This window comes from Heterodontus francisci, chromosome 7 (assembly GCF_036365525.1).
Source record: "Heterodontus francisci isolate sHetFra1 chromosome 7, sHetFra1.hap1, whole genome shotgun sequence".
NCBI lineage: Eukaryota > Metazoa > Chordata > Chondrichthyes > Heterodontiformes > Heterodontidae > Heterodontus > Heterodontus francisci.
The window spans coordinates 7,688,762-7,716,278 of NC_090377.1; the positions used below are offsets into that span (position 1 = coordinate 7,688,762).

The following is a 27,517-nucleotide window of genomic DNA, read 5'->3' on the forward strand; positions in this document are numbered from 1 at the left end:
GAGTCTGGCTATTAAATCCACCGAACTACACTTCAGGAGTGAAAATGCCTTCTTCACTGGGCTCACAATGCATGTCTTTTCCCCTAAAACACTAGACAAAACATTTAAACGCTTAATTACTTCAAACTTACATGAAACACTACAAGCTCCTTCCCTCTCCACATCAAATTTTCAACTTTGTTTACAATGTGCTTAGCTCTGCAATCATTCTTTGCCAATCAATCTGTGCATCAGCAGATGCTGTCTACCTTTAATACATTTTTCACACCACACCGAAGTTCATTCAGTTTTTCAGCTCACAGTAATTAGTCTATTCAGAAAGCCAGTTGCTGGAGGATGGTACTGGATCCAATCTTTACTCAGTATTATATTTATTTGCAGAGTGTGATTGGTTAAAAACTTGGGAATTTAGAATAGTGGGAATGGAGGTTAAGGCAGTTGTATGTTCCTCCTGCAGAATGTGGGAGGTAAGGGTCGCCAAGGGTGTCCCTGCTGACTGCATCTGCGGGAAGTGCACCCAACTCCAGCTCCTCGAGGACCGCGTTAGGGAACTGGAGCTGGAGGAACTTCGGATCATTCGGGAGGCGGAGGGGATTATTGAGAGGAGTTATCGGGAGGCAGTCACACCTCAGGTAAAAGAAGAAGGTAGATGGGTTACCGTCAGGGGAAGGAGAGGGAACCAGCAGGCAGTGCAGGGAGCCCCTGTGGCCGTTTCCCACAACAACAGGTATACCGTTTTGGATACTGTTGGGGGAGACGACTTACCAGGGGTAGGTAATGGGATACAGGTCTCTGGCGCAGAGTCTGTCCCTGTTGCTCAGAAGGGAAGGGGTAAGAGGAGCAGAGCATTAGTCATTGGGGACTCCATAGTTAGGGGAACAGATAGGAGGTTTTGTGGGAACGAGAGAGACTCACGGTTGGTGTGTTGCCTCCCAGGTGCCAGGGTACGTGATGTCTCGGATCGTGTTTTTGGGATCCTTAATGGGGAGGGGGAGCAGCCCCAAGTCGTGGTACACATAGGCACCAACGACAGAGAGAGAGGAGTTGAACACGTGGCTGCAGGGATGGTGTAGGAGGGAGGGTTTTGGTTTCCTGGATAATTGGGGCTCTTTCTGGGGTAGGTGGGACCTCTACAAACAGAATGGTCTTCACCTGAACCAGAGGGGTACCAATATCCTGGGGGGGGAAATTTGCTAGTGCTCTTCGGGGGGGGTTTAAACTAATTCAGCAGGGGGATGGGAACCTAAATTGTAGTTCCAGTGTGCAGGATGTTGAGAGTAGTGAGGTCAGGGATAAGGTTATAAGGACACAAGAGGGCACTGGCAAGCAAGAGCTTGGTTTAAAATGTGTCCACTTCAACGCCAGGAGCATCCGGAATAAGGTGGGTGAGCTTGCAGCATGGGTTGGTACCTGGGATCTCGATGTTGTGGCCATTTCAGAGACATGGGTAGAGCAGGGACAGGAATGGATGTTGCGGGTTCCGGGATTTAGATGTTTCACTAAGAACAGAGAAGATGGTAAAAGAGGGGGGGGTGTGGCATTGTTAATCAAGGAAAGTATTACAGCGGCAGAAAGGACGTTTGAGGACTCGTCTACTGAGGTAGTCTGGGCCGAGGTTAGAAACAGGAGAGAAGAGGTCACCCTGTTGGGAGTTTTCTATAGACCTCCAAATAGTTCCAGAGATGTAGAGGAAAGGATAGCAAAGATGATTCTTGACAGGAGCGAGAGTAACAGGGTAGTGGTTATGGGGGACTTTAACTTTCCAAATATTGACTGGAAATACTATAGTTCGAGTACTTTAGATGGGTCAGTTTTTGTCCAGTGTGTGCAGGAGGGTTTTCTGACACAGTATGTAGACAGGCCAACCAGGGGCGATGCCACACTGGATTTGGTACTGGGTAATGAACCCGGCCAGGTGTTAGATTTAGAAGTTGGTGAGCACTTTGGTGATAGTGATCACAATTCGGTTAGGTTTACCTTAGCGATGGGCAGGGACAGGCATATACAGCAGGGCAAGAATTATAGCTGGGGGAAAGGAAATTATGATGCGATTAGGCAAGATTTAGGATGTGTAGGATGGGGAAGGAAACTGCAGGGGATGGGCACAATCGAAATGTGGAGCTTATTCAAGGAGCAGCTACTGCGTGTCCTTGATAAGTATGTACCTGTCAGGCAGGGAGGAAGTTGTCGAGCGAGGGAGCCGTGGTTTACTAAAGAAGTTGAAGAGCTTGTCAAGAGGAAGAAGAAGGCTTATGTTAGGATGAGACGTGAAGGCTCAGTTAGGGCGCTTGAGAGTTACAAGCTAGCCAGGAAGGATCTAAAGGGAGAGAGAAGAAGAGCAAGGAGAGGACACGAGAAGTCATTGGTGGATAGGATCAAAGAAAACCCTAAGGCTTTCTATAGGTATATCAGGAATAAAAGAATGACTAGAGATAGGTTAGGGCCAATCAAGGATAGTAGTGGGAAGTTGTGTGTGGAATCGGAGGAGATAGGGGAAGAGTTAAATGAATATTTTTCGTCAGTATTTACAGTGGAGAAAGAAAATGTTATCGAGGAGAATACTGAGATACAGACTACTAGGCTAGATGGGATTGAGGTTCACAAGGAGGAGGTGTTAGCAATTTTGGAAAGTGTGAAAATAGATAAGTCCCCTGGGCCAGATGGGATTTATCCTAGGATTCTCTGGGAAGCCAGGGAGGAGATTGCAGAGCCTTTGTCCTTGATTTTTATGTCGTCATTGTCGACAGGAATAGTGCCGGAAGACTGGAGGATAGCAAATGTTGTCCCCGTGTTCAAGAAGGGGAGTAGAGACAGCCCTGGTAATTATAGACCTGTGAGCCTTACTTCGGTTGTGGGTAAAATGTTGGAAAAGGTTATAAGAGATAGGATTTATAATCATCTTGAAAAGAATAAGTTCATTAGAGATAGTCAGCACGGTTTTGTGAAGGGTAGGTCCTGCCTCACAAACCTTATTGAGTTTTTTGACAAGGTGACCAAACAGGTGGATGAGGGTAAAGCTGTGGATGTGGTCTATATGGACTTCAGTAAGGCGTTTGATAAAGTTCCCCACGGTAGGCTATTGCAGAAAATACGGAAGTATGGGGTTGAAGGTGATTTAGAGCTTTGGATCAGAAATTGGCTAGCTGAAAGAAGACAGAGGGTGGTGGTTGATGGTAAATGCTCATCCTGGAGTTTAGTTACTAGTGGTGTACCGCAAGGATCTGTTTTGGGGCCACTGCTGTTTGTCATTTTTATAAATGACCTGGATGAGGGTGTAGAAGGGTGGGTTAGTAAATTTGCGGATGACACGAAGGTCGGTGGAGTTGTGGATAGTGCCGAAGGATGTTGTAGGTTACAGAGGGACATGGATAGGCTGCAGAGCTGGGCTGAGAGATGGCAAATGGAGTTTAATGCGGAAAAGTGTGAGGTGATTCACTTCGGAAGGAGTAAAGGGATTGCAGAATACTGGGCTAATGGGAAGATTCTTGGTAGTGTAGATGAGCAGAGAGATCTTGGTGTCCAGGTACATAAATCCCTGAAAGTTGCCACCCAGGTTAATAGAGCTGTTAAGAAGGCATATGGTGTGTTAGCTTTTATTAGTAGGGGGATCGAGTTTCGGAGCCACGAGGTCATGCTGCAGCTGTACAGAACTCTGGTGCGGCCGCACCTGGAGTATTGCGTGCAGTTCTGGTCACCGCATTATCGGAAGGATGTGGAAGCTTTGGAAAGGGTGCAGAGGAGATTTACTAGGATGTTGCCTGGTATGGAGGGAAGGTCTTACGAGGAAAGGCTGAGGGACTTGAGGTTGTTTTCGTTAGAGAGAAGGAGGAGAAGAGGTGACTTAATAGAGACATATAAGATAATCAGAGGGTTGGACAGGGTGGATAGTGAGAGCCTTTTTCCTCGGATGGTGATGGCAAACACGAGGGGACATAGCTTTAAGTTGAGGGGTGATAGATATAGGACAGATGTCAGAGGTAGTTTCTTTACACAGAGAGTAGTAGGGGCGTGGAACGCCCTGCCTGCAACAGTAGTAGACTCGCCAACTTTAAGGGCATTTAAGTGGTCATTGGATAGACATATGGATGAAAATGGAATAGTGTAGGTCAGATGGTTTCACAGGTCGGCGCAACATCGAGGGCTGAAGGGCCTGTACTGCGCTGTAATGTTCTATGTTCTATGTTCTATGAAACATTACAAGCATATACCTCCGAACTCAACCACCTCAATTTCAGGAAGTGTCTCTTGTCATGGTCCTGCAGTTTTTTCCGGAATATGCGGTTTGCCTTTAAGGTTTGCAAAGGATCAGTATTGCTTTAAGAGCTGGGAAGCCTCAGGAGTTATAGGAAGGTGCATTTTCGTTGCCTTAGAAACAGCTGTTTGGAGACTGTGATTCAAAGGGTGCATTCTCGATACCATGGAAACAACCACTGGGAGTGAACCTGATGTGATACATTTGTTACAACTCCGTTTGAACCGGCAGTTAGTAAGACAGTTTGAACACACTGACAGAAGACACAAAGAACACAGCTGTGATGAGCACACCTGGAAAAAAAGCTCCCTACCATCTAAACTGAAGGAATAGGAATTTAGTCCGATTATTATTATCTCTCAAAATTCTAAAACATCAAGCAAAGACAGAGATCTCTGGTAATTTAAATTGAAGAAAGGGAAGTTAGACTGTGACAACCTTTTATCCCTCAAAAACTCGAAAGTCAGATTGATTCTGTTGAAAGTGTTTGCAAGTCATTAATTGTTGAAATTCACTGGACTTCGAAAAACATTCTGCAAGGGCTTCAAACGACATTGGACTGCAAATTTGCAAGGACTCTAAATTTTCTACTTTTAAAAGTTCATAGCGTTTAAGAATTTCGTTCTTCTCATTAAAGAGTTAATTTGCTGATTTAAAGACCCCTGGTTTGATTAGCCTCATTCGGGGGGTTAATAGATGGTACAATTTGGTGGGTCTTTCTTTAATTTGGAAAGTTTTTAAATAATATGTTCGCCGATCTGTGGAATGACAGGATTGAATTGACAGGGTAGGAGGTGGCTTGGTGGTATTGTCACTGGACAAGTAACCCAGACACCCAGGGTATTTCTCTGGGGACATGGGTTCGAATCCCACCACGGCAGAAGGTGGAATTTGAATTTAATTAATAAATCTGGAATTAAAAAGCTAGTCTAATGATGGCCATGAAACCATTGTCGATTGTTGTAAAAACCCATCTGGTTCACTAATGTCCTTTAGGGAAGGAAATCTGCTGTCCTTACCTGGTCTGGCCTACATGTGACTCCAGACCCACAGCAATGTGGTTAACTCTTAAATGCCCTCTGAAATGGCCTAGCAAGCCACTCAGTTGTACCTAACTGCTACGAAGTCAATAAAAGGGAATGAAACCAGACGGACCACCCGGCATCGACCTAGGCACCGGAAATGACAACGGTAAACCCAGCCCTGTCGACCCTGCAAAGTCCTCCTTACTAACATCTGGGGGCTTGTGCCAAAGTTGGAAGAGCTGCCGCACAGACTAGTCAAGCAACAGCCTGACATAGTCATACTTACGGAATCATACCTTACAGACAATGTCCCAGATACTGCCATCACCATCCCCGGGTATGTCCTGTCCCACCGGCAGGACAGACCCACCAGAGGTGGCGGCACAGTGGTATACAGTAAGGAGGGAGTTACCCTGCAAGTCCTCAACATCGACTCCAGACCCCATGAAGTCTCATGGCTTCAGGTCAAACATGGGCAAGGTAACCTCCTACTGATTACCACCTACCGCCCTCCCTCAGCTGATGACTCAGTACTCCTCCATGTTGAACACCACTTGAAGGAAGCACTGAGGGTGGCAAGGGCACAAAATGTACTCTGGGTGGGGGACTTCAATGTCCATCACCAAGAGTGGCTCGGTAGCACCACTACTGACCGAGCTGGCCGAGCACTAAAGGACATAGCTGCTAGACTGGGTCTGCGGCAGTTGGTGGGGGAACCAACACGAGGGAAAAACATACTTGACCTCGTTCTCACCAATCTGCCTGCCGCAGATGCATCTGTCCATGACTGTATTGGTAGGAGTGACCACCGCACAGTCCATGTGCAGACGAAGTCCCGCCTTCACATTGAGGATACCGTCCATCGTGTTGTGTGGCACTATCACCGTGCTGAATGGGATAGAATTCAAACAGATCCAGCAATGCAAAACTGGGCATCCATGAGGCGCTGTGGACCATCAGAAGCAGCAGAATTGTACTCAACCACAATCTGTAACCTCATGGCCCGACATATCCCCCACTCTACCATTACCATCAAGCCAGGAGACGAACCCTGGTTCATGAAGAGTGCAGGAGGGCATGCCAGGAGCAGCACCAGGCATGTCTCAAAATGAGATGTCAACCTGGTGAAGCTGCAACCCAGGACTAACTGCATGCCAAACTGCGTAAGCAGCATGCGATAGACAGAGCTAAGCGATCCCATAACCAACGGATCAGATCTAAGCTCTGCAGTCCTGCCACATCCAGCTGTGAATGGTGGTGGACAATTAAACAACTGACTGGAGGAGATGGCTCCACAAATATCCCCATCCTCAATGATGGGAGAGCCCAGCACATCAGTGCGAAAAATAAGGCTGAAGCATTTGCAACAATCTTCAGCCAGAAGTGCTGAGTTGATGATCCATCTGGGCCTCCTCCTGAAGTCCCCAGCATCACAGATGCCAGACTGCAGCCAATTCGATTCACTCTGCGTGATATCAAGAAACGACTGAAGGCACTGGATACTGCAAAAGCTATGGGCCCTGACAATATTCCGGCAATAGTACTGAAGACCTGTGCTCCAGAACTTGCTGCGCCCCTAGCCAAGCTGTTCCAGTATAGCTACAACACTGGCATCTACCCTGCAATGTGGAAAATTGCCCAGGTATGTCCTGTACACAAAACGCAGGACAAGTCCAACTCGGCCAATGACCGCCCCATCAGCCTACTCTCAATCATCAGTAAAGTGATGGAAGGTGTCATCAACAGTGTCATCAAGCAGCACTTGCTTAGCAATAACCTGCTCAGTGACGCTCAGTCTGGGTTCCGCCAGGGCCACTCAGCTCCTGATCTCATTACAGCCTTGGTTCAAACATGGACAAAAGAGCTGAACTCAAGGGGTGAGGTGAGAGTGACTGCCCTTGACATCAAGGAGCCCGAGCAAAATTGGAGTCAATGGGAATCAGGGGAAAAACCCTCCTCTGGCTGGAGTCATACCTAGCACAAAGGAAGATGGTTGTGGTTGTTGGAGGTCAATCATCTGAGCTCCAGGACATCACTGCAGGAGTTCCTCAGGATAGTGTCCGAGGCCCAACCATCTTCAGCTGCTTCATCAATGACCTGCCTTCAATCACAAGGTCAGAAGTGATGATGTTCGCTGATGATTGCACAATGTTCAGCACCATTCGTGACTCCTCAGATACTGAAGCAGTCCATGTAGAAATGCAGGAAGACCTGGACAAAACCAGGCCTGGGCTGATAAGTGGCAAGTAACATTCGCGCCACACAAGTGCCAGGCAATGACCATCTCCAACAAGAGGGAATCTAACCATCTCCCCTTGACATTCAACGGCATTACCATCGCTGAATCCCCTACTATCAACATCCTAGGGGTTACCATTGACCAGAAACTGAACTGGAGTAGCCATATAAATACCGTGGCTACAAGAGCAGATCAGAGGTTAGGAATCCTGAGGCGAGTAACTCACCTCCTGACCCCTCTAAGCCTGTCCACCATCTACAAGGCACAAGTCAGGAGTGTGATGGAATACTCTCCACTTGCCCAATGGGTGCAGCTCCAAGAACACTCAAGAAGCTCGACACCATCCAGGACAAAGCAGCCCGCTTGATTGGCACCCCATTCATAAACATTCACTTCCTCCACCACCGACGCACAGTGGCAGCAGTGTGTACTATCTACAAGGCTCCTTAGCCAGCACCTTCCAAACCCATGACCTCTACCAACTAGAAGGACAAGGGCAGCAAATACATGGGAACACCACCACCTGCAAGTTCCCTTCCAAGTCACACACCATCCTGACTTGGAACCATATCGCCGTTCCTTCACTGTCGCTGGGTCAAAATCCTGGAACTCCCTTCCTAACAGCACTGTGGGTGTCCCTACCCCAATTGGACTGCAGCGGTTCAAGAAGGCAGTTCACCACCACCTTCTCAAGGGCAATTAGGGATGGGCAATAAATGCTGGCCTGGCCTGTGATGCCTACATCCCATGAATGAATAAAAAAAAATTAACAGTGTGTTGGTCCGACCGCAATCAAAATCAAATATTTTGATTGGGGACTTTGGCAGAAACAGTCGGTTGTAACATGCTTTGCATGTGCTCAAGTAGACCCCTAATTAATGAATTCCACCTGCATATAATTAAACACAACTGACAATTAACACTGGGCACTTCCACACTCTTCACCCCCTTAAAGCAGCACTTACACAACTAAATGTATTTGTATAATACTGTATTGGCTAAATGTCAAAAATAAGTTGGTGCACACAGAGACAAACACTTGCAGTTTATTAAAAGTTAAATGTTACATACAGCCAAATCAAGATCACAAAGGTCGTTGTGCCACAGAAGATACACACGTTCCAGCTGAACCTTTCAGTTGTCTCCCTTCTTCATCTCCCCACCCCAAATTCATTCTTTTATATCTTTCAAGTGAAAGTATGTCACATGATCTTGACAAACTTTATCTCAGTTTGCACCACCCATTGTCGAGAAGTTCCAGGAGTTTTAAACGTATATCTCTAACTGATGTCCATGTTTTCACAGACTGGTGTTAGGTCCAGATAACTTGAACTCTAAATGTCAATAATTCATCTGATTAATCCAGAAAGCACACAGCTTGTAGGCGTGCCTTGTACTGTATTCTCAGCTATATTTGCGATATAAGCTTTTAGCTACATAACATAAAATGGAAGGAAATATAAGTGATTATCTTGCATAAAATGACTTCTCCTACAATTTCTCAATCTTAACTTCTAAACTTCTAGTTATGGGTGTTTCTAACTCAGCATCTTGCACTAGGGCTGTCCAGGTCCCCTTACAGCAATTACCTACACACACAATTCTAAAATCTGCTTAAGGTCACCTCCAACTCCCTTTCCTGCAGCACAGCATCTCAGGAGAGGAAATAGGAAATCTGCAACCAAATTTCAGGAAGGTGTAAAAACATAGAAATATAGAAAGATGTACGGCACAGAAGGAAGCCATTAGAGTAATGATAATGGGACAGGCCAATTGTGTGTCGGAGATCTTTCTTGAATAGTCTGTTTGCAGCCATTGAGGGAGAGTGTAGTGCTGGATCTATTTCTGGGGAATAAAGTGAGACTAGTGGAGCATGTTACAGTGAGAGAGCATTTGGGAAACAGTGATCATAATGTCATTAGGTTTAGAATAGTTATGGAAAGGGACAAGTAACAGAGATGAAGATACTCAACTGGAAGAGGGCTAGATTCAGTGGGTTAAAAAAAGGATTTGGCTCAGGTGGATTTAGAACAAAGATTGGCAGGTAAAATGGTAAATGAGCAATGAGAGGTCTTCAAAGAGGAAATAGTTCTGGTACAGATTAGATTCATTCCGATGAGGGTGAAAGGAAGGGCATCCAAAAATAGAGATCCCTGAATGACTGCAGGTATTAAGAGTAAATTGAAAAAAGGTAGCTGAGGGAAGTAAGGCTGGAATTAGCAGAGTTTCTGGCCAAATTCTTCCAATCCTCCTTAGACATGGGAGTGGTGTCAGAGCTTGAAAGGTTAAACTCATTTTATAAAAAGGGAATAGGGATAAACCTGGAGTTACAGACCAATCAGTCTCTGGTTAGGGATGCAAAACTTCTAGAGGCCATAATCCTAGACAAAATTAATTATCACGTGGAAAAACATGGGTTAGGAAATGACAGCCATCACGGATTTGTTAAAAACCGATTGTGTCTGACTAATTTATTGAGTTCTTTAATGAAATATTGGACAGGGGTTTGATGAGGGTTGTGTGGTTGATTTTGTATACATGGCTTTCTAAAGGATTGGATAAAGTATCACAGAACACATATGTTAGCAAATTTGAAGGATTAAAAGGACGGTGACAGCATGGAGGCAAATTAGCTAAGAGGAAGCAGAGAGTAGTAGTGAACGATTATTTTTCAGATTGGAGAGAAGTATATAGTCGGTGTTCTCTAGAGTTCATTATTCAGACCAATGCTATTTCTGATGTGTATTAATGACCGGGGCTTCAGTATAAAGGCGATCATTTCAAAATTTACAGATGAGACACAACTAGGAATTGTAGTAAACAGTGAGGCGTCTTCAGATGGATGTAGACAGACTGGTGGAATGGGCAAACATATGCCAGATAAAATTTAATGCAAAGAAGTGGGAGGTGATGCATTTTCTCAGTAAGAGTGAGGAGCGGCAATATAAAATGAACAGCACAACGTAAACGTGGCTGCGGAAACAAAGAGACATGGTGTTGTGTGTATACAAATCTTTGAAGACCAGTTGATATGACTGTTGAAAAAAAGCATATGGGATGCTTGGCTTTATTAATAAAGGCACAGAGTACATTTTATTCTAAACCTTTAAAAAACATTGATTTAGGCCTCAGCTGGTGTATTCTGTCTAATTTCAGGCACCACACTTCGAAAAAGGATGTCAAAGTCTTGGAGTGGGCACAGAGGAGATTTACTAGAATGTTCCAAGAGATGAGGGACTGCAGTTAGGTGGAGAGACTGGAGAAGCTGGGATTGTTCTCCTTACAGCAGAGAAGGTTAAAGAGAGATTTAATAGATATTTTGAAAAATGTGAGGGTTTTGATAGTGCAAGTAGGAAGAAATTATTTCCACCGGCAGAAGGGTCAGTGACAGAGGACAAAGATTTAAGGTAATTGGCAAAAGAACCAGTGGGGAGATGAGGAACATTCTTTTTATACAGCGAGTATTATGATCTGGAATACATTACCTGAAAGGCTGATGGAAGTAGATTTAATAGTAACTTTCAAAAGTGAATTGGTTAAATACTCAAAGAGGAAATACTTTCAGGGTTATAGTGAAAGAGCATGAGGGAATGGGACTGATTGGATAACTCTTTCAAAGGGCCAGCACAAGCACAATGGGCCAAATGGCCTCATTCTGTGCTGTAATTTTCTGTGCTTCAGGGCAGAAACTATGAAGTAAATGATCATTATGGACAGTCTGTGATGGAATAATGCACAAATCAATTGCACACAATCAGAAGATTAAATGGAGAATGCACTGAAGTCTGGCGGATCATTGGGGCAGAGACACGGCACTGGAAAAACTCAAGCCTTATTTCAGATACCAACACAATGAACTTTACAGGAAACAGCGTATTTACTCCGTTCCAACCTGAATACTACACAGCTCTGTTATTCAATCATTTAGACTTTAAATGGCTCAGTCCACACATTTTTTATTTATTTTTATTTGGCATCTTACTGATTGGCTGAAGGACCTCGATTGCAAAGATTCTATATGCTGCTTGAAAGGAGTCCAAATTCAGCGGATGAGGATACAGATCTCCTGTACTGTGACTTTCCTCTTTGTTTAATGACTCCTTTCATCGCCAAGAGATTAATCAGGTTTCTCCTGAATTTCACCCCGATGAATCCGTATAAGATTGGGTTAATACAGCTGTGCAGGAATCCCAAACATTGGGTTCCAAATACAGCTCTGTCAATATTATTGCGCATGTCACAAGTCTCATTTATGAATTTGCTCCTCATCAGTGTGTCGATGAACACAGTAATATTGTGTGGCAGCCAACAAATGAGAAAAGCCAGAACCACCGCTATGATGACCTTCATGGCTTTCTGTTTCTGGAATCCCTTCGTTTTGCACAGTCTTTGGATCGTCACACTGTAGCAGAAGATCATGACAAGCAGTGGGATGAGGAACCCAATAAAGTGCCTCAAAAACCTAGTGGTTACTCTCCATGCTTTAGCCGATTCACCTTCGAGTATCTCATAACACATCGTTCTGCTGGAATCCGGCGGAGTATATTTGCCCTTGTACAAAACAGGTAAAGACAGAATAATGCCCAGCACCCAAACACCAGCACATACTATGTTGATTACAAATGGTCTCTTCTGTTTGTGAGTCTGTGTAGAGTAGACAATGGCCAGATAGCGATCGATACTGATACAAGCCAGCAACAGAATCCCACTGTAAAAGTTAACTTCCTGTAACATGCTGATAATCTTACACATGGCATCACCAATTACCCACCCAGAAATGGCATCCACTGCCCAAAAGGGCAAGGTCACAGCAAAGAGCAGATCGGCCACTGCCAGATGAAGCAGGTAAATGTCTGTGGATGATATTGTGCGACAATTGTAAAGTATGACAACCATTACAACCATGTTCCCTGTCACAGCGAGGAAACAAACCAGGCTATAGACAACAGCAATTGTTATATTGATCCAGTTGCCATTAATCACGAGGCTACAGGGAATTGTGGCGTAATCAATGGAAGGATAGTCCTCATATGTGTAGTTTGCAAAGATATCGTCGAAGTCTAAACCACTGAAGCTGTAGAATTGGCTGTCCATTTCTGAAAGAAACAATAAAGGATCAGGGAAAATGAATTGGTTTTGAGAAAATTGCAGAGGATATGTCATCGTGAGATAATTGCAAACTTTTAGAATTCAAAATTCAATATATTGTTGGTGAGTATTTGGAAAGGAATGTGTTAATCAAGGATAACCAACATGGGCTTGTCCTATTTGACAAGTTTAATAGTTTCTTTGTTAGAAAGACTGGACAGATAAATAAAATGTATTATATAGATTTTTGAAGAGGCATTTTTCAAAATTCAAGCATATAAATATAAGAAAATACATCAGTATGGATAGAAAGTTGAATCATAGACTGAAAACAAAGGTTAGAGTAAATATGTATTTCTTGAATTGGATCAGAGTTGGAAATGGTGTACCCGAAGGATCAGTACTGGCTGCACCTTGCTTTGAGGTATATCGTTTTGAATATTTTTCTAATTACAGTATTTTACATGATCTTGATGAACTTTACACCATGAGTACCACCCATTCTCAAGAATTTCCTGGAGTCCTAAATTTGTATGCTTATCTGATGTCCTTGTTCTTAAGACGAACTGACTGGTGTTAGAGATAACTTGAGCTCTAAATGTAAACACCTCTGCACACAGTTTCCTTTCCCTTCAGCCTGTGCTCCTCTCATGTTGCATAAGAAGATAAGCACATAAGGAATTGGAGCAGGAGTAGACCAAACGCCCCATCGAGCCTGCTCCACCGTTCAATTGATTTTCGGCTTCAACTCCACTTTCCTGTCCGCTCCCCATATCCCTTCATTCTCTGAAAGACCAAAAATCTGTCTATCAGCCTCAAATATATTCACTGGAGGAGCATCCACAATCCCTCTGGGTTAGAGAATTCCTGAGGTTAACAAACCTTTGAGTGAAGAAATTTATCCTCATTGAAATGGTTGACCCCCATATCCTTAGCCTGTGTACCCGTGTTCTAGACTCCCCAGCCATCAGAAAAAACGTTTCAGTGTCTACCCTGTCAAGCCCTTTCAGAATCTTGTATGTTTAAATGAGATCACCTCTCATTCTTCGAAAAAGAAGTTAGACCCATTTACTCAGACTCTAATCATTGGACAGCCTCTCATCCAGGGAGCAATCGAGTGAACCTTCACCGAACTACCTTCCTAATTCTTGTACTCCAATCTCCTTGCAATAAAGGTCAACATGCCATTTGCCAAAAATAAAAACAAAAAGTGCTGGAAATACTCAGCAGGTCTGGCAGCATCCATGAAGAGAGAAGCAGAGTTAATGTTTCAGGTCTGTGACCATTCATCAGAATTGGTAAAAGTTAGAAATGCCATCGACTTAAAGCAAGTGGAAAAGGGAAGGGGGGAAGAAGAACAAAAAGTAAGGTGTGTGATAGGGTGGAGGGCAGGAGAGATTAGACAACAGAACTGCTGCAGAATAAAAGGCAAAGGGAATGCTAATAGTTGTAGTAAAATATAAAGCATTAGTCGAGAGAGAGTGTTAATGCCAGAATAATGAACAGCTCTGTCCAAAAGCAAACACATGAAAATCAATTATCAGAATGGTTAAAAAAAATAATGAAACTCAACTGAAATATATATATATTTTATGTTTTAATTATATACATTTATGTATATATAATATATATATGGTCAAGAAAACATGCTACACCAAATAAGGATTTTTAATTCATGAGTTGGAAACTTAAATTAAACTTTAAGAAAAAGGAAAGCTGGAATATTACAGACAACTTTTACAAAGACTTTGCCACAGCTAAAAATGGCCACCATCATTTGCATTTGAAAACCTTGCACATTCCAAGGCATCAAAGTGAAGGCATGTCTGATTATCCTGTACCCAAAGCAATGGCTTGCTTTATTGATTGAACTACCTGAGATTGCTTTCATTAGCAAGACATTCCAAGCCATCCTGGGGCATTAAAATTGAAAGGGCGAACCCCTTCAGGGGTGAACATTGACACCATGAGGCTTGAGAGATTGGAAGTTCCAAAACTTGAACCTCATTAGAAGGTGCCAGAGAATACACTGAGACAGTCATGTGACTGTCTAACTCTGTGAAAGCTGTGAATTTCCCTTTGTCATGCAGGACCCCACCTGCCAAGACTGAGGTACACGTTATTTCGCCACATGAACATTAAAAGTTCAAATTGTGGCTGGGAAGAAAAGAGGATCTATCACAAGGACTTGCCAAGCCCCTGGCTGGAAAAACATTTGCATGCTAGCAGACAGTGTTGGAACAAGGGACCCAGTCCTTGCTTTCCCAACACACAGAGGAAGTGATCAGACCAGTTTTAGTCACATGAGTTGGAGTTTTTTAAATTTAAATTTGCTGAGAGAAAGAAACTCAGAAAACTGTTCCCGCCTGGACTGGAAAAGACCTCTCTCCTGTCTGCTCTCATCTTGTTCTCACCAGCTTCAGGAACCATTGAAGACATGTAAACTCAAAGAGAGAAAAGTCTCCTACGTGAACAAGGTTTAAGAAGAATACTGGGCCCCGATGAAAAGTTAAAGGTGTCTACAATCAAAGACTCTAAAGGGAGCTGGAAACACAGAAAGAATAACAAGAAATGCCCTTCAGAGAATGCCTTAAACCTCTCCACTTTATTTTTCTTCTGCTCTTTTCTGTCCCTATTTGCATGTGTGTATCGCATGTATAAGCTAGTGTGGGTATGTCATATATTGGTAGACGTTAACTGAATTAGAGTTTAAGCTTAAATAAATTTCACTTTTCTTCTTTAAACCGCTGGCTAGGCCAGCATTTATTGCCCATCCCTAATTGCCCTTGAGAAGGTGGTGGTGAGCTGCCTTCTTGAACCGCTGCAGTCCATTTGAGGTAAGGACACCCACTGTGCTGTTAGGAAGGGAGTTCCAGGATTTTGACCCAGCGACAGTGAAGGAACGGCGATATAGTTCCAAGTCAGGATGGTGTGTCACTTGGAGAGGAGCTTGCAGGTGGTGGTGTTCCTATGCATTTGCTGCCATTGTTCATCTAGTTGGTAGAGGTCACGGGTTTGTAAGGTGCTGTCGAAGGAGCCTTGATGCATTGCTGCAGTGCATCTTGTAGATGGTACACACTGCTGCCACTGTGCATCGGTGGTGGAGGGAGTAAATGTTGTGAATGGGGTTCCAATCAAGTGGGCTGCTTTGTCCTGGATGGTCTCAAGCTTCTTGAGTATTGTTGGAGCTGCACCCATCCAGGCAAGTGGAGAGTATTCCATCACACTCCTGACTTGTGCCTTATAGATGGTGGACAGGCTTTGGGGACTCAGGAGATGAGTTACTCACCACAGGAATCCTAGCCTCTGACCTGCTCTTGTAGCCACGGTATTTGTTTGGCTACTTCAGTACAGTTTCTGGTCAATGGTAAGCCCCAGGATGTTGATAGTGGGGGATTCAGCTATCTTAATGCCATTGAATGTCAAGGGGAGATAGTTAAATTCTCTCTTGTTGGAGATGGTCATTGCCTGGCAATTGTGTCACTTACGTCAGTGGTAGGGAAACTATGAGAGAGGATTCTTTGGGACAGGATTAACTCCCATTTGTAAACAAACAAACTTATTAGCGAGAGACAGCATGGTTTTGTGAAGGGGAGGTCGTGTCTTACTAATTTGATTGAGTTTTTTCAGGAAGTGACGAAGATGATTGATGAGGGAAGGGCGGTGGATGTTGTCTATATGGACTTTAGTAAAGCCTTTGACAAGGTCCCGCATGGCAGACTGGTGCAAAAGATGAAGTCACACGGGATCAGAGGTGAGCTGGCAAGATGGATACAGAACTGGCTCAGTCACAGAAGACAGAGGGTAACAGTGGATGGGTGCTTTTCTGAATGGAAGAATGTGACTAGTGGTGTTCCGCAGGGATCAGTGCTGGGACCTTTGCTGTTTGTAGTATATATAAATGATTTGGAGGAAAATGTAGCTGGTCTGATTAGTAAGTTTGCAGACGACACAAAGGTTGGTGGAGTTGCGGATAGTGATGAGGATTGTCAGAGGATACAGCAGGATATAGATCGGTTGGAGACTTGGGCGGAGAAATGGCAGATGGATTTTAATCCGGACAAATGTGAGGTAATGCATTTTGGAAGGTCTAATGCAAGTGGGAGGTATACAGTAAATGGCAGAACCCTTCGGAGTATTGACAGGCAGAGAGATCTGGGCGTACAGGTCCACAGGTCACTGAAAGTGGCAACGCAGGTGGATAAGGTAGTCAAGAAGGCATACGGCATGCTTGCCTTCATCAGTCGGGGCAGAGAGTATAAAAATTGGCCAGTCATGTTGCAGCTGTACAGAACCTTAATTAGGCCACACTTAGAATATTGTGTGCAATTCTGGTCACCACACTACCAGAAGGACTTGGAGGCTTTGGAGAGGGTACAGAGGAGGTTTACCAGGATGTTGCCTGGTCTGGAGGGCATTAGCTATGAGGAGAGGTTGGATAAACTCGGATTGTTTTCAGTGGAGCGACGGAGGTGGAGGGGCGACATGATAGAGGTTTACAAAGTTATGAGCGGGGTGGAAGAGTCAGTTACTAGGGGACATAGGTTTAAGGTGCGAGGGGCAAAGTTTAGAGGGGATGTGCGAGGCAAGTTTTTTGCACAGAGGGTGGTGAGTGCCTGGAACTTGCTGCCAGGGGAATTGGTGGAAGCAGATACAAAAAGCGACGTTTAAGACACATCTTGACAAATATATGAATAGGAAGGGAATAGAGGGATATGGGCCCCGAAAGTGCAGAAGGTGTTAGTTTAGGCAGGCATCAAGATCGGCACAGGCTTGGAGGGCCAAATGGCCTGTTCCTGTGCTGTACTGTTCTTTGTTCTTTGTTCTTTGAATGTTACTTGCCACTTATCAGCCCAAGCCTGGATATTGTCCAGGTCTTGCTGCATTTCTACACGGACTGCTTCAGTATCTGAGGAGTTGTGAATGGTGCTGAACATTGTGCAGTCAGCGAACATCCCCACTTCTGACCTTATGATTGAGGAAGGTCATTGATGAAGCAGCTGAAGATGGTTGGGCCGAGGACACTACCCTGAGAAACTCCTGCAGTGATGTCCTGGAGCTGAGATGATTGACCTCCAACAACCACAACCATCTTCCTTTGTGCTTGGTATGACTCCAACCAGCGAGGGTTTTCCCCCTGATTCCCATTGACCTCAGTTTTGCTAGGGCTCCTTGATGGCATACTTGGTCAAATGCTGCCTTGATGTCAAGGGCAGTCACTCTCACCTCACCTCTTGAGTTCAGCTCTTTTGTCCATGTTTGAGCCAAGGCTGTAATGAGGTCAGGAGCTGAGTGGCCCTGGCGGAACCCAAACTGAGCATCACTGAGCAGGTTATTGCTAAGCAAGTGCCGCTTGATAGCACTGTCGATGACACCTTCCATCAGTTTACTGATGATTGAGAGTAGGCTGATGGGGTGGTAATTGGCCGGGTTGGACTTGTCCTGCTTTTTGTGTACAGGACATACCTGGGCAATTTTCCACATTGCCAGGTAGATGCCAGTATTGTAGCTGTACTGGAACAGCTTGGCTCGGGATGCAGCAAATTCTGGCGCACAGGTCTTCAGTACTATTGCCGGAATATTGTCAGGACCCATAGCTTTTGCAGTATCCAGTGCCTTCAGTAATTTCTTGATATCATGCGGAGTGAATCAAATTGGCTGAAGTCTGGCATCTGTGATGCTGGGGACTTCCCTTTTTTATTTACTTCCCTCGTACATAAATATAATCTGATAGCCATTACGGAGATGTGGCTGCAGGATGACAAGGATTGGGTCCTGAATATTGAGGGGTATATGACGGTTCAAGAAGAATAGGAAGGTAGGTAAAGGTGGAGTTGATCCTTAATCAAGAATGGCATTGGTGCAATAGTTAGAGATGACCTTAGTTCAGGAGATCATGATGCGGAATCGGTTTGGGTGGAGATGAGGAATATTAGGGGAAAGAAGTCACTAATGGGAGTGGTCTACAGGCCCCCGAACAGTAATCGCAATGTAGGACAGGATTAATCTCCACTTGGAGAGGCAGGGATTAATCAGGGATAGTCAGCACGGCTTTGTCAGGGAAAGATCATCTCTAACCAATTTGATTGAATTTTTCGAGGAGGTGACTAGATGTGTAGATGAGGGTAAAGCAGTTGATGTAGTCTACATGGACTTCATTAAGGCTTTTAAGAAGGTCCCGCATGGGAGATTGGTTAAGAAGGTAAGAGCCCATGGGATCCAGGGCAATTTGGCAAACTGGATCCAAAAATGGCTTAGTGGCAGGAGGTAGACTGTGATGGGCGAGGGTTGTTTTTGCGATTAGAAGCCTGTGACCAGTGGTGTACTGCAGAAATCGGTGCTGGGACCCTTGCTGTTTGTAGTGTACATTAATGATTTAGATGTGAATATGGGAGGTATTATCAGTAAGTTCGCAGATGATACGAAAATTGTTGATGTCGTAAATAGTGTGGAGGAAAGCCTTAGATTACAGGACGATATAGATGGGTTGGTAAAATGGGCAGTGATGGAAAATGGAATTTAATCCTGAGAAGTGTGAGGAGATGCATTTTGGGAAGACTAACAAGGCAAGAGAATATACAATGGATGGTAGGACCCAAGGAAGTACAGAGGGTCAGAGGGACCTTGGTGCACTTGTCCATAGATCCCTGAAGGCAGCAGCACAGGTCGATCAGGTGGTTAGGAAAGCATATGGGATACTTGCCTTTATTAGCCGAGGCATAGAATATAAGAGCAGGGAGGTTATGATGGAGCTGTATAAAACGCTAGTTAGGCTACAGCTGGAGTACGGTGTACAGTTCTGGTCACCACACTACAGGAAGGATGTGATTGTACTGGAGAGGGTGCAGAGGAGATTGACCAGAATGTTGCCTGGGCCGGAGCATTTCAGCTATGAAGAGAGACTGGATAGGCTGGGGTTGTTTTCCTTGGAGCAGAGAAGGCTGAGGGGGAACCTGATTGAGGTATACAAAATTATGAGGGGAATAGATAGGGTAGATAGGAAGAAACGTTTTCCCTTAGCGGAGGGGTCATTAACCAGGGGCCATAGATTTAAGGTAAGGGGCAGAAGGTTTCGAGAGGATTTGAGGAAAAACATTTTCACCCAGAGGGTGGTTGGAATCTGGAACACACTGCCTGAAGGGATGGTAGAGGCAGGAACCCTCACAACATTTAAGAAGTATCTAGATGAGCACTTGAAACACCATAGCATACAAGGCTACGGGCCAAGTGCTGGAAAATGGAATTAGAATAGATAGGTGCTTGATGGCTGGCACAGACACGATGGGCCAAAGGGCCTGTTTCTCTGCTGTATAACTCTATGACGAAGTATACACGAAGAAATATTGGATACTTGTAATAAAGGGACGGCACTAATCATGGGTGATTTTAATCTACATATAAACTGGAAAAATAAGATTGGCAATAGTAGCCTGGATGAGGAGTTCATAGAATACTTTTAAGATAGCTTCTTGGGGCAGCACATTCTGGAACCAACCAGAGAGCAGGTTATATTAGACTTGGTACTGTGTAATGTGACAGGATTAATTAAAGACCTCAGAGTAAAGGCACCTCTCAGGAGCAACGACCACAATACGATTTAATTTTACATCCAGTTTGAAAGAGAGAAGTGTGACTCTAAGACTAGTATTTCAAACCTGAATAAGGGCAACTGTGTGGGCATGAAAACTGAGCTAGCTGAAGTGAACTGGGTTACTAGACTAGGAGATAGATCAGTAGAGAAGCAGTGGCAGACATTCAAGGGGATATTTCAGAAAACTCAGGATAAGTATATTCCTACTATAAAGAAAAATTCTAATCCGTGGTTAACTAAAGAAGTTAAAGAAAGTATCAAACTTAAGGAAAAGGCATATAATTGTGCAAAGATGAGTGGCAGGTCAGATGATTGGTCAGAATATAAATAACAGCAGAGAATGACTAAAAGAAAGAAATTAGAGTATAAGAGGAATCTGTCGAGAAATGTTAAAATGGATAGCAAGAGTTTCTACAGGTATTTAAAAAGGAAAAGAGTAAGTAAAGTGAGTGTTGGTTCTCTAGAGTGTGAGAATGGGAAGTTATTAGTAGATAATAAGGAAATGCCAGATGGAATGAACAAATATTTTGCTTCAGTCTTCACTATAGAGGATACAAAAAGCATTCCAGTAATAGCTGTAAATCAGGAGATGGAAGGAAGAGAAAAACTTGGTGAAATTACAATCACCAGGGAAGTGGTACTGACCAAACTGATGGAGCTGTGAGCTGACAAGTCCCTGGGTCCTGATGGGCTTCATCCTAGGGTCTTAAAAGAGGTGGCTAATGAGGTAGTAGATGCGTTGGTGTTAATTTTTCAAAATTCGCTAGATTCTGGAAAGGTTCCATCAGACTGGAAAGTAGCAAATATAACCCCTCTATTCAAGAAGGGGGGAAGGCAGATAACAGGTAACTATAATAAAAGCAAAATACTGCGGATGCCGGAAATCTGAAATAAAAACAAGAAATGCTGGAACCACTCAGCAGGTCTGGCAGCATCTGTGGAAAGACAAGCAGAGTTAATGTTTCGGGTCAGTGACCCTTCTTCGGAACTGACAAATATTAGAAATCTCACAAGTTATAAGCAAGTGAGGTGGGGGTGGGGCAAGAGATAACAAAGGAGAAGGCGTAGATTGGACAAGGCCACATAGCTGACCAAAAGGTCATGGAGCAAAGGCAAACAATATGTTAATGGTGTGTTGAAAGACAAAGCATAAGTACAGAAAACAGGTACTATCGGCCAGTTAGCGTGATGCCTATCACGGGGAAGGTGTTTTAATCGATCGTTAAAGAGGTTATAGTTGGGCACTTAGAAAAACTCAAGGTAATTGGGAATAGTCAGCATGGTTTTGTGAAAGGGAAATCATGTTTAACCAACTTAGTGGAGTTCTTTGAAGGAGTAACATGGGATGACGATAAAGGGGAGCCAGCTGATGTGCTGTACTTGGATTTCCAGAAGGCATTTGACAACGTGCCACACAAGAGGTAATTGTGCAAAGTAGGACCTCATGCTCTACGGGGTAACATATTAGCATGGATAGAAGATTGGCTGGCTGGCAGAAAACAGAGAGTATGCATAAATGGGTCCTTTTCTGATTGGCAGGATGTGATGAGTGGAGTCCCGCTGAGGTCTGTGCTGGGGCCTCAACTTTACACAATTTATATCAATGACTTAGATGGGGGAGCGATGGCATGGTAGCTAAATTTTCAGATAACACTAAGATAAGTAGGAAAGTATGTTGTGAAGAGGACATAAGGAGATTGCAGACTGATATAGATAGGTTGAGTGAGTGGGCAAAAATCTGGCAGATAGAGTATACTGTGGGAAAATGTGAAGTTGTTCACTTTGGCAGGAAGAATAAAAAAGCAGAGTATTACTTAAACGGAGAACGACTGCAGAATTCCGAGGTGCAGAGGGATCTAAGTGTTCTCGTGCATGAGTCACAAAAAGTTAATATATAGGTGCAGCAAGTAATAAAGAAGGTTAATGAGAGGAATTAAAAATAAAAGTAAGGATGTTATGCTTCAGTTATACAGGGCATTGGTGAGACCACATCCCGAATACTGTCTGCAGTTTTGATCTCCTTATTTAAGGAAGGATGTGAATGTGTTGGTGGTGGTTCAGAGGAGGTTTACTAGATTGATACCTGGAATGAGCAAGTTGTCTTATGAGAAAAGGTTGGACAGACTGGGCTTGTTTTCAGTGGAGTTTTGAAGAGTGAGGGGAGACTTGATTGAAGTTTATAAGATCCTGAACGGTCTTGACAAGGTGGATGTGGAAAAGATGTTTCCTCTTGTGGGTGAGTCCAGAACTAGGGGTCACTGTTTTAAAATAAAAGCAAAATACTGCGGATGCTGGAAATCTGAAACAAAAACAAGAAATGCTGGTATCACTCAGCAGGTCTGGCAGCATCTGTGGAAAGAGAAGCAGAGTTAACGTTTCGGGTCAGTGACCCTTCTTCGGAACTGACAAATATTAGAAAAGTCACAGATTATAAACAAGTGAGGTGGGGGTGGGGCAAGAGATAACAAAGGAGAAGGTGCAGATTGGACCAGGCCACATAGCTGACCAAAAGGTCACGGAGCAAAGGCAAACAATATGTTAATGGTGTGTTGAAAGACAAAGCATTAGTACAGATTAGGTGTGAATACACTGAATATTGAACAGCAGCAAGTGCAAACCTGAAGAAAAACAACCTGAAAAAAACAATGGGTAAGCAAACTGAACAAACTGAGATGAAATGAAATAAATGCAAAAAAAGATTGTAAAAAATGTAAAAAGGAATGTAAAAGAAAAAGGAAGAAAAAATAACTAAAAATGAAAGTAAAATGGGGGGCTGTCATGCTCTGAAATTACTGAACTCAGTGTTCAGTCCGGCAGGCTGTAGTGTGCCTAATCGGTAGATGAGATGCTGTTCCTCGAGCTTGCGTTGATGTTCACTGGAACACTGCAGCAATCCCAGGACAGAGATGTGAGCATGAGAACAGGGGGGAGTGTTGAAATGGCAAGCAACCGGAAGCCCAGGGTCCTGCTTGCGGACTGAGCGGAGATGTTCCGCAAAGCGGTCACCCAGTCTGCGCTTGGTCTCCCCAATGTAGAGGAGACCACACTGTGAGCAGCGAATACAGTATACTACATTGAAAGAAGTACAAGTAAATCGCTGCTTCACCTGAAAGGAGTGTTTGGGGCCTGGGATAGTGAGGAGAGAGGAGGTAAATGGGCAGGTATTACACCTCCTGCGATTGCAGGGGAAGGTGCCCTGGGACGGGGACGAGGTGGTGGGGGTAATGGAGGAGTGGACCAGGGTGTCGCGGAGGGAACGATCCCTTCGGAATGCTGACAGGGGAAGGGAGGGGAAGATGCGACTGGTAGTGGCATCACGCTGGAGGTGGCGAAAATGGCGGAGGATGATCCTTTGGATATGGAGGCTGGTGGGATGAAAAGTGAGGACAAGGGGAACCCTTGTTGAGCTCTTCTTCCGTCGCCTCCGCCTCCGGGCTCACTTCTTCGATCAGGAGTCCTCCCCCCGACCAGCAGACCCATTCACCCGCCTCCAGCATTCTCCCTCTACCTGGACCCCTCACCCTGGCCTCTTACCCGCTCGTGATCTCTTCATTGAAAACTGTCGGCGAGACATTGGTCGTCTCAATTTCTCTGCCCCCCTCACTCACTCTAACCTGTCCCCCTCTGAACTTGAGGCACTCCGTTCTCTCAGGTCTAACCCCGACATGGTCATTAAACCTGCAGACAAGGGTGGTGCTGTTGTTGTATGGCGTACCGACCTCTACCTTGCAGAAGCTCAACGCCAACTCACAGACACCTCTTCCTACCTCCCTCTGGACCATGACCCCACCACCGAACATCAAGCCACCGTCCAAAGGACTGTCACTGACCTCATCTCCTCTGGAGATCTTCCCTCAACGGCTTCCAACCTCATAGTCCCACAACCCCGGACAGCCCACTTCTACCTCCTTCCCAAAATCCACAAACAGGACTATCCCGGCAGACCCATTGTGTCAGCCTGCTCCTGCCCCACTGAACTTATTTCTTCCTATCTAGACTCTATCTTTTCTCCGCTGGTCCAGTCTCTTCCCACCTACATCCGTGACTCTTCTGACGCCCTACGTCATTTTGACAATTTCCAGTTTCCTGGTCCCAACCGCCTCCTCTTCACTATGGACGTCCAATCGCTCTACACCTCCATCCCCCACCAGGATGGTTTGAGGGCTCTCCGCTTCTTCCTTGAACAGAGGCCCAACCAGTCCCCATCCACCACCACCCTCCTCCGCCTGGCTGAACTTGTTCTCACATTGAACAACTTTTCCTTCAACTCCATGCACTTTCTTCAAGTAAAAGGTGTCGCTATGGGTACCCGCATGGGTCCCAGTTATGCCTGTCTTTTTGTGGGATATGTTGAGCATTCTTTGTTCCAGTCCTACTCAGGCCCCCTCCCCCAACTCTTTTTCCGGTACATTGATGACTGTATCGGTGCCGTTTCCTGCTCCCACCCCGAACTAGAAAACTTTATCAACTTTGCTTCCAATTTCCACCCTTCTCTCACCTTTACATGGTCCATCTCTGACACTTCCCTTCCCTTCCTCGACTTCTCTGTCTCCATCTCTGGGGATAGGTTGTCTACCAATATCCATTATAAGCCCACTGACTCCCACAGCTACCTCGACTACACTTCTTCACACCCTACCTCCTGTAAGGACTCCATTCCATTCTCCCAGTTTCTCCTTCTCCGACGCATCTGCTCTGATGATGCTACCTTCCATGACGGTGCTTCTGATATGACCTCCTTTTTCCTCAACCGAGGATTTCCCCCCACTGTGGTTGACAGGGCCCTCAACCGTGTCCGACCCATTCCCCGCACCTCTACCCTCACCCCTTCCCCTCCCTCCCAGAACCGTGACAGGGTTCCCCTTGTCCTCACTTTTCATCCCACCAGCCTCCATATCCAAAGGATCATCCTCCGCCATTTTCGCCACCTCCAGCGTGATGCCACTACCAGTCGCATCTTCCCCTCCCTTCCCCTGTCAGCATTCCGAAGGGATCGTTCCCTCCGCGACACCCTGGTCCACTCCTCCATTACCCCCACTACCTCGTCCCCGTCCCAGGGCACCTTCTCTTGCAATCGCAGGAGGTGTAATACCTGCCCATTTACCTCCTCTCTCCTCACTATCCCAGGCCCCAAACACTCCTTTCAGGTGAAGCAGCGATTTACTTGTACTTCTTTCAATGTAGTATACTGCATTCGCTGCTCACAGTGTGGTCTCCTCTACATTGGGGAGACCAAGCGCAGACTGGGTGACCGCTTTGCGGAACATCTCCGCTCAGTCCGCAAGCAGGACCCTGGGCTTCCGGTTGCTTGCCATTTCAACACTCCCCCCCTGCTCTCATGCTCACATCTCTGTCCTGGGATTGCTGCAGTGTTCCAGTGAACATCAACGCAAGCTCGAGGAACAGCATCTCATCTACCGATTAGGCACACTGCAGCCTGCCGGTCTGAACATTGAGTTTAATAATTTCAGAGCATGACAGCCCCCCATTTTACTTTCATTTTTAGTTATTTTTTCTTCCTTTTTCTTTTACATTCCTTTTTACATTTTTTACAATCTTTTTTTGCATTTATTTCATTTCATCTCAGTTTGTTCAGTTTGCTTACCCATTGTTTTTTTCAGGTTGTTTTTCTTCAGGTTTGCACTTGCTGCTGTTCAATATTCAGTGTATTCACACCTAATCTGTACTAATGCTTTGTCTTTCAACACACCATTAACATATTGTTTGCCTTTGCTCCGTGACCTTTTGGTCAGCTATGTGGCCTGGTCCAATCTGCACCTTCTCCTTTGTTATCTCTTGCCCAACCCCCACATCACTTGTTTATAATCTGTGACTTTTCTAATATTTGTCAGTTCCGAAGAAGGGTCACTGACCCGAAACGTTAACTCTGCTTCTCTTTCCACAGATGCTGCCAGACCTGCTGAGTGATTCCAGCACTTCTTGTTTTTGTCACTGTTTTAAAATTAGGAGTCACCCTTTCAGGACAGAGATGAGGAGAAATTTTTTCTCTCAGAGGGTTGAGCGACTTTGGAACTCTCTGCCTCAGAAGGTGGTGGAGGCGGGGTCATTGAATAATTTTAAGGCGGAGGTAGATAGATTCTTGTTCGGCAAGGGGATCAAAGGATATCGGGAGTAGATGGGAGTGTGGAATTCCAGACAGAAACAGATCAGCCATGATCTTATTGAATGCCAGAGTAGACTCGAGGGGCCGAATGGCCTACTTCAGCTCCTAATTCGCATGTTCATACGTGAGTGCCATTGGCCTCTCTGTAATTTTGAAAGCAAAGTATGAGCCATAAACTGGTCATTTGTCTCACTGCTGTATATGTGATCTCACTATGCACACATTGCTATTGTTACCAGCACAACAGTGACTAAACTTCAAACTGTAATACATGAGCTATAAAGCAGAATAGGCTGTCCTGAGATTGACAAAATATATACAAATGTAAGCACTTTCCTTTGATACCAGCACCACAATAAAAATCAGATATTTTTAAAAAATATTTATCCGCTGAGCCTGTATAGAGTGCCAAACAAAATCAACAAATCTGCAAAGAAATATGTTCTTCCATTCCTTGCTTTTCTCCCATATCTTTTTCTTACACTCTGTTTATTTTTATTGATCTCCATCAATACCTACCTCACATGGACTGCAGCGGTTCAAGAAGGCAGCTCACCAGCACCTTCTCAAGGGCAATTAGGGATGGGCAATAAATGCTGGCCTGGCCAGTGACGCCCACATCCCTTGAACGAATAAAAAAAAAATCTCTATACCTGCAATGATCAATACCAGAAGAGAACACATCATAAATATTTTCAGGAACTCTCTTTCACGTATTGTGCAAAGATTGCAGAAAATGTCTGTAAATAATTCAATTTAACTGCTGATTAAAATCCACATACCTTCTCAAAGGGTATTCTGTGTTTCCTGCCTGACTATAAGTGGATGCAATGATTTTCTGGACTATCCAACGTGCCAGACACAAAGCGGAGGACAGCTCTCTGAGTCTTCGACAATGTTTGGTGACATGAACACAGATTTATCGTTCTGCAGAGTGAAGGCTGTCCAGTGTGTGTGTCCTGTTAAACAGAAGCGGGTGTTCTGTAAAGTGGGAAGAGTGTTGCAATTTGTTAAGTAATTGAAAGAAGAAAATGCAGAATCTGTACGAGAAATGGCTCAAGCACTCTGGGTCAAATCCCACAGATTGTTGTAGCTGCATGAGAATATGTTGCACACCATACGCCATAAGGTCAGGTTGCAACCAGAAATGACACAATTAGTATTGTATCCCTCATTCTGCAATATGTTTGTTGAATTT

At 44.6% G+C, this 27,517-nt stretch overlaps 2 protein-coding genes across 5 annotated transcripts in view; both read right to left on the minus strand.

The window, feature by feature from the left end:
• Window positions 1-8,660, minus strand: part of LOC137371827 (C-X-C chemokine receptor type 2-like) — a 33,358-nt gene extending 24,698 nt beyond the window's left edge. The window contains exon 1 of the mRNA XM_068034752.1: window positions 8,588-8,660. The gene's annotated coding sequence lies outside the window, so the exon portion shown is untranslated. The remainder of the gene's footprint in view (window positions 1-8,587) is intronic.
• Window positions 8,661-11,520: 2,860 nt separating this feature from the next.
• LOC137371826 (C-X-C chemokine receptor type 1-like) lies at window positions 11,521-27,307 on the minus strand. Of its 4 annotated transcripts, none has more exons than XM_068034748.1 (3): window positions 27,102-27,307; window positions 20,841-21,130; window positions 11,521-12,612 (listed from the first exon to the last, which is right to left on the minus strand). In XM_068034748.1, exons 2-3 carry the CDS (start codon window positions 20,890-20,892, stop codon window positions 11,531-11,533), a joined length of 1,134 nt encoding a protein of 377 aa, XP_067890849.1. In that variant the 5' UTR covers window positions 20,893-21,130; window positions 27,102-27,307; the 3' UTR covers window positions 11,521-11,530. The 4 variants fall into 4 exon arrangements, with proteins under 4 accessions (XP_067890849.1, XP_067890851.1, XP_067890850.1 ...); XM_068034750.1 differs by lacking the exon at window positions 20,841-21,130 and adding an exon at window positions 26,839-26,972 and having other exon boundaries at window positions 27,102-27,306; XM_068034749.1 differs by lacking the exon at window positions 20,841-21,130 and having other exon boundaries at window positions 27,102-27,305.
• Between the last annotated feature and the right edge of the window lie 210 nt (window positions 27,308-27,517).

Excerpts from the sequence above, each read along its gene's own strand:
- LOC137371826 (XM_068034748.1), bottom strand. The coding sequence starts at position 20,892 with ATGAAGCCCATCAGGACCCAGGGACTTGTCAGCTCACAGCTCCATCAG. Across the intron at positions 12,613-20,840 it reads CTCACAGCTCCATCAGTTTG|AAATGGACAGCCAATTCTAC; the intron begins GTCAGTACCACT and ends TGTTTCTTTCAG.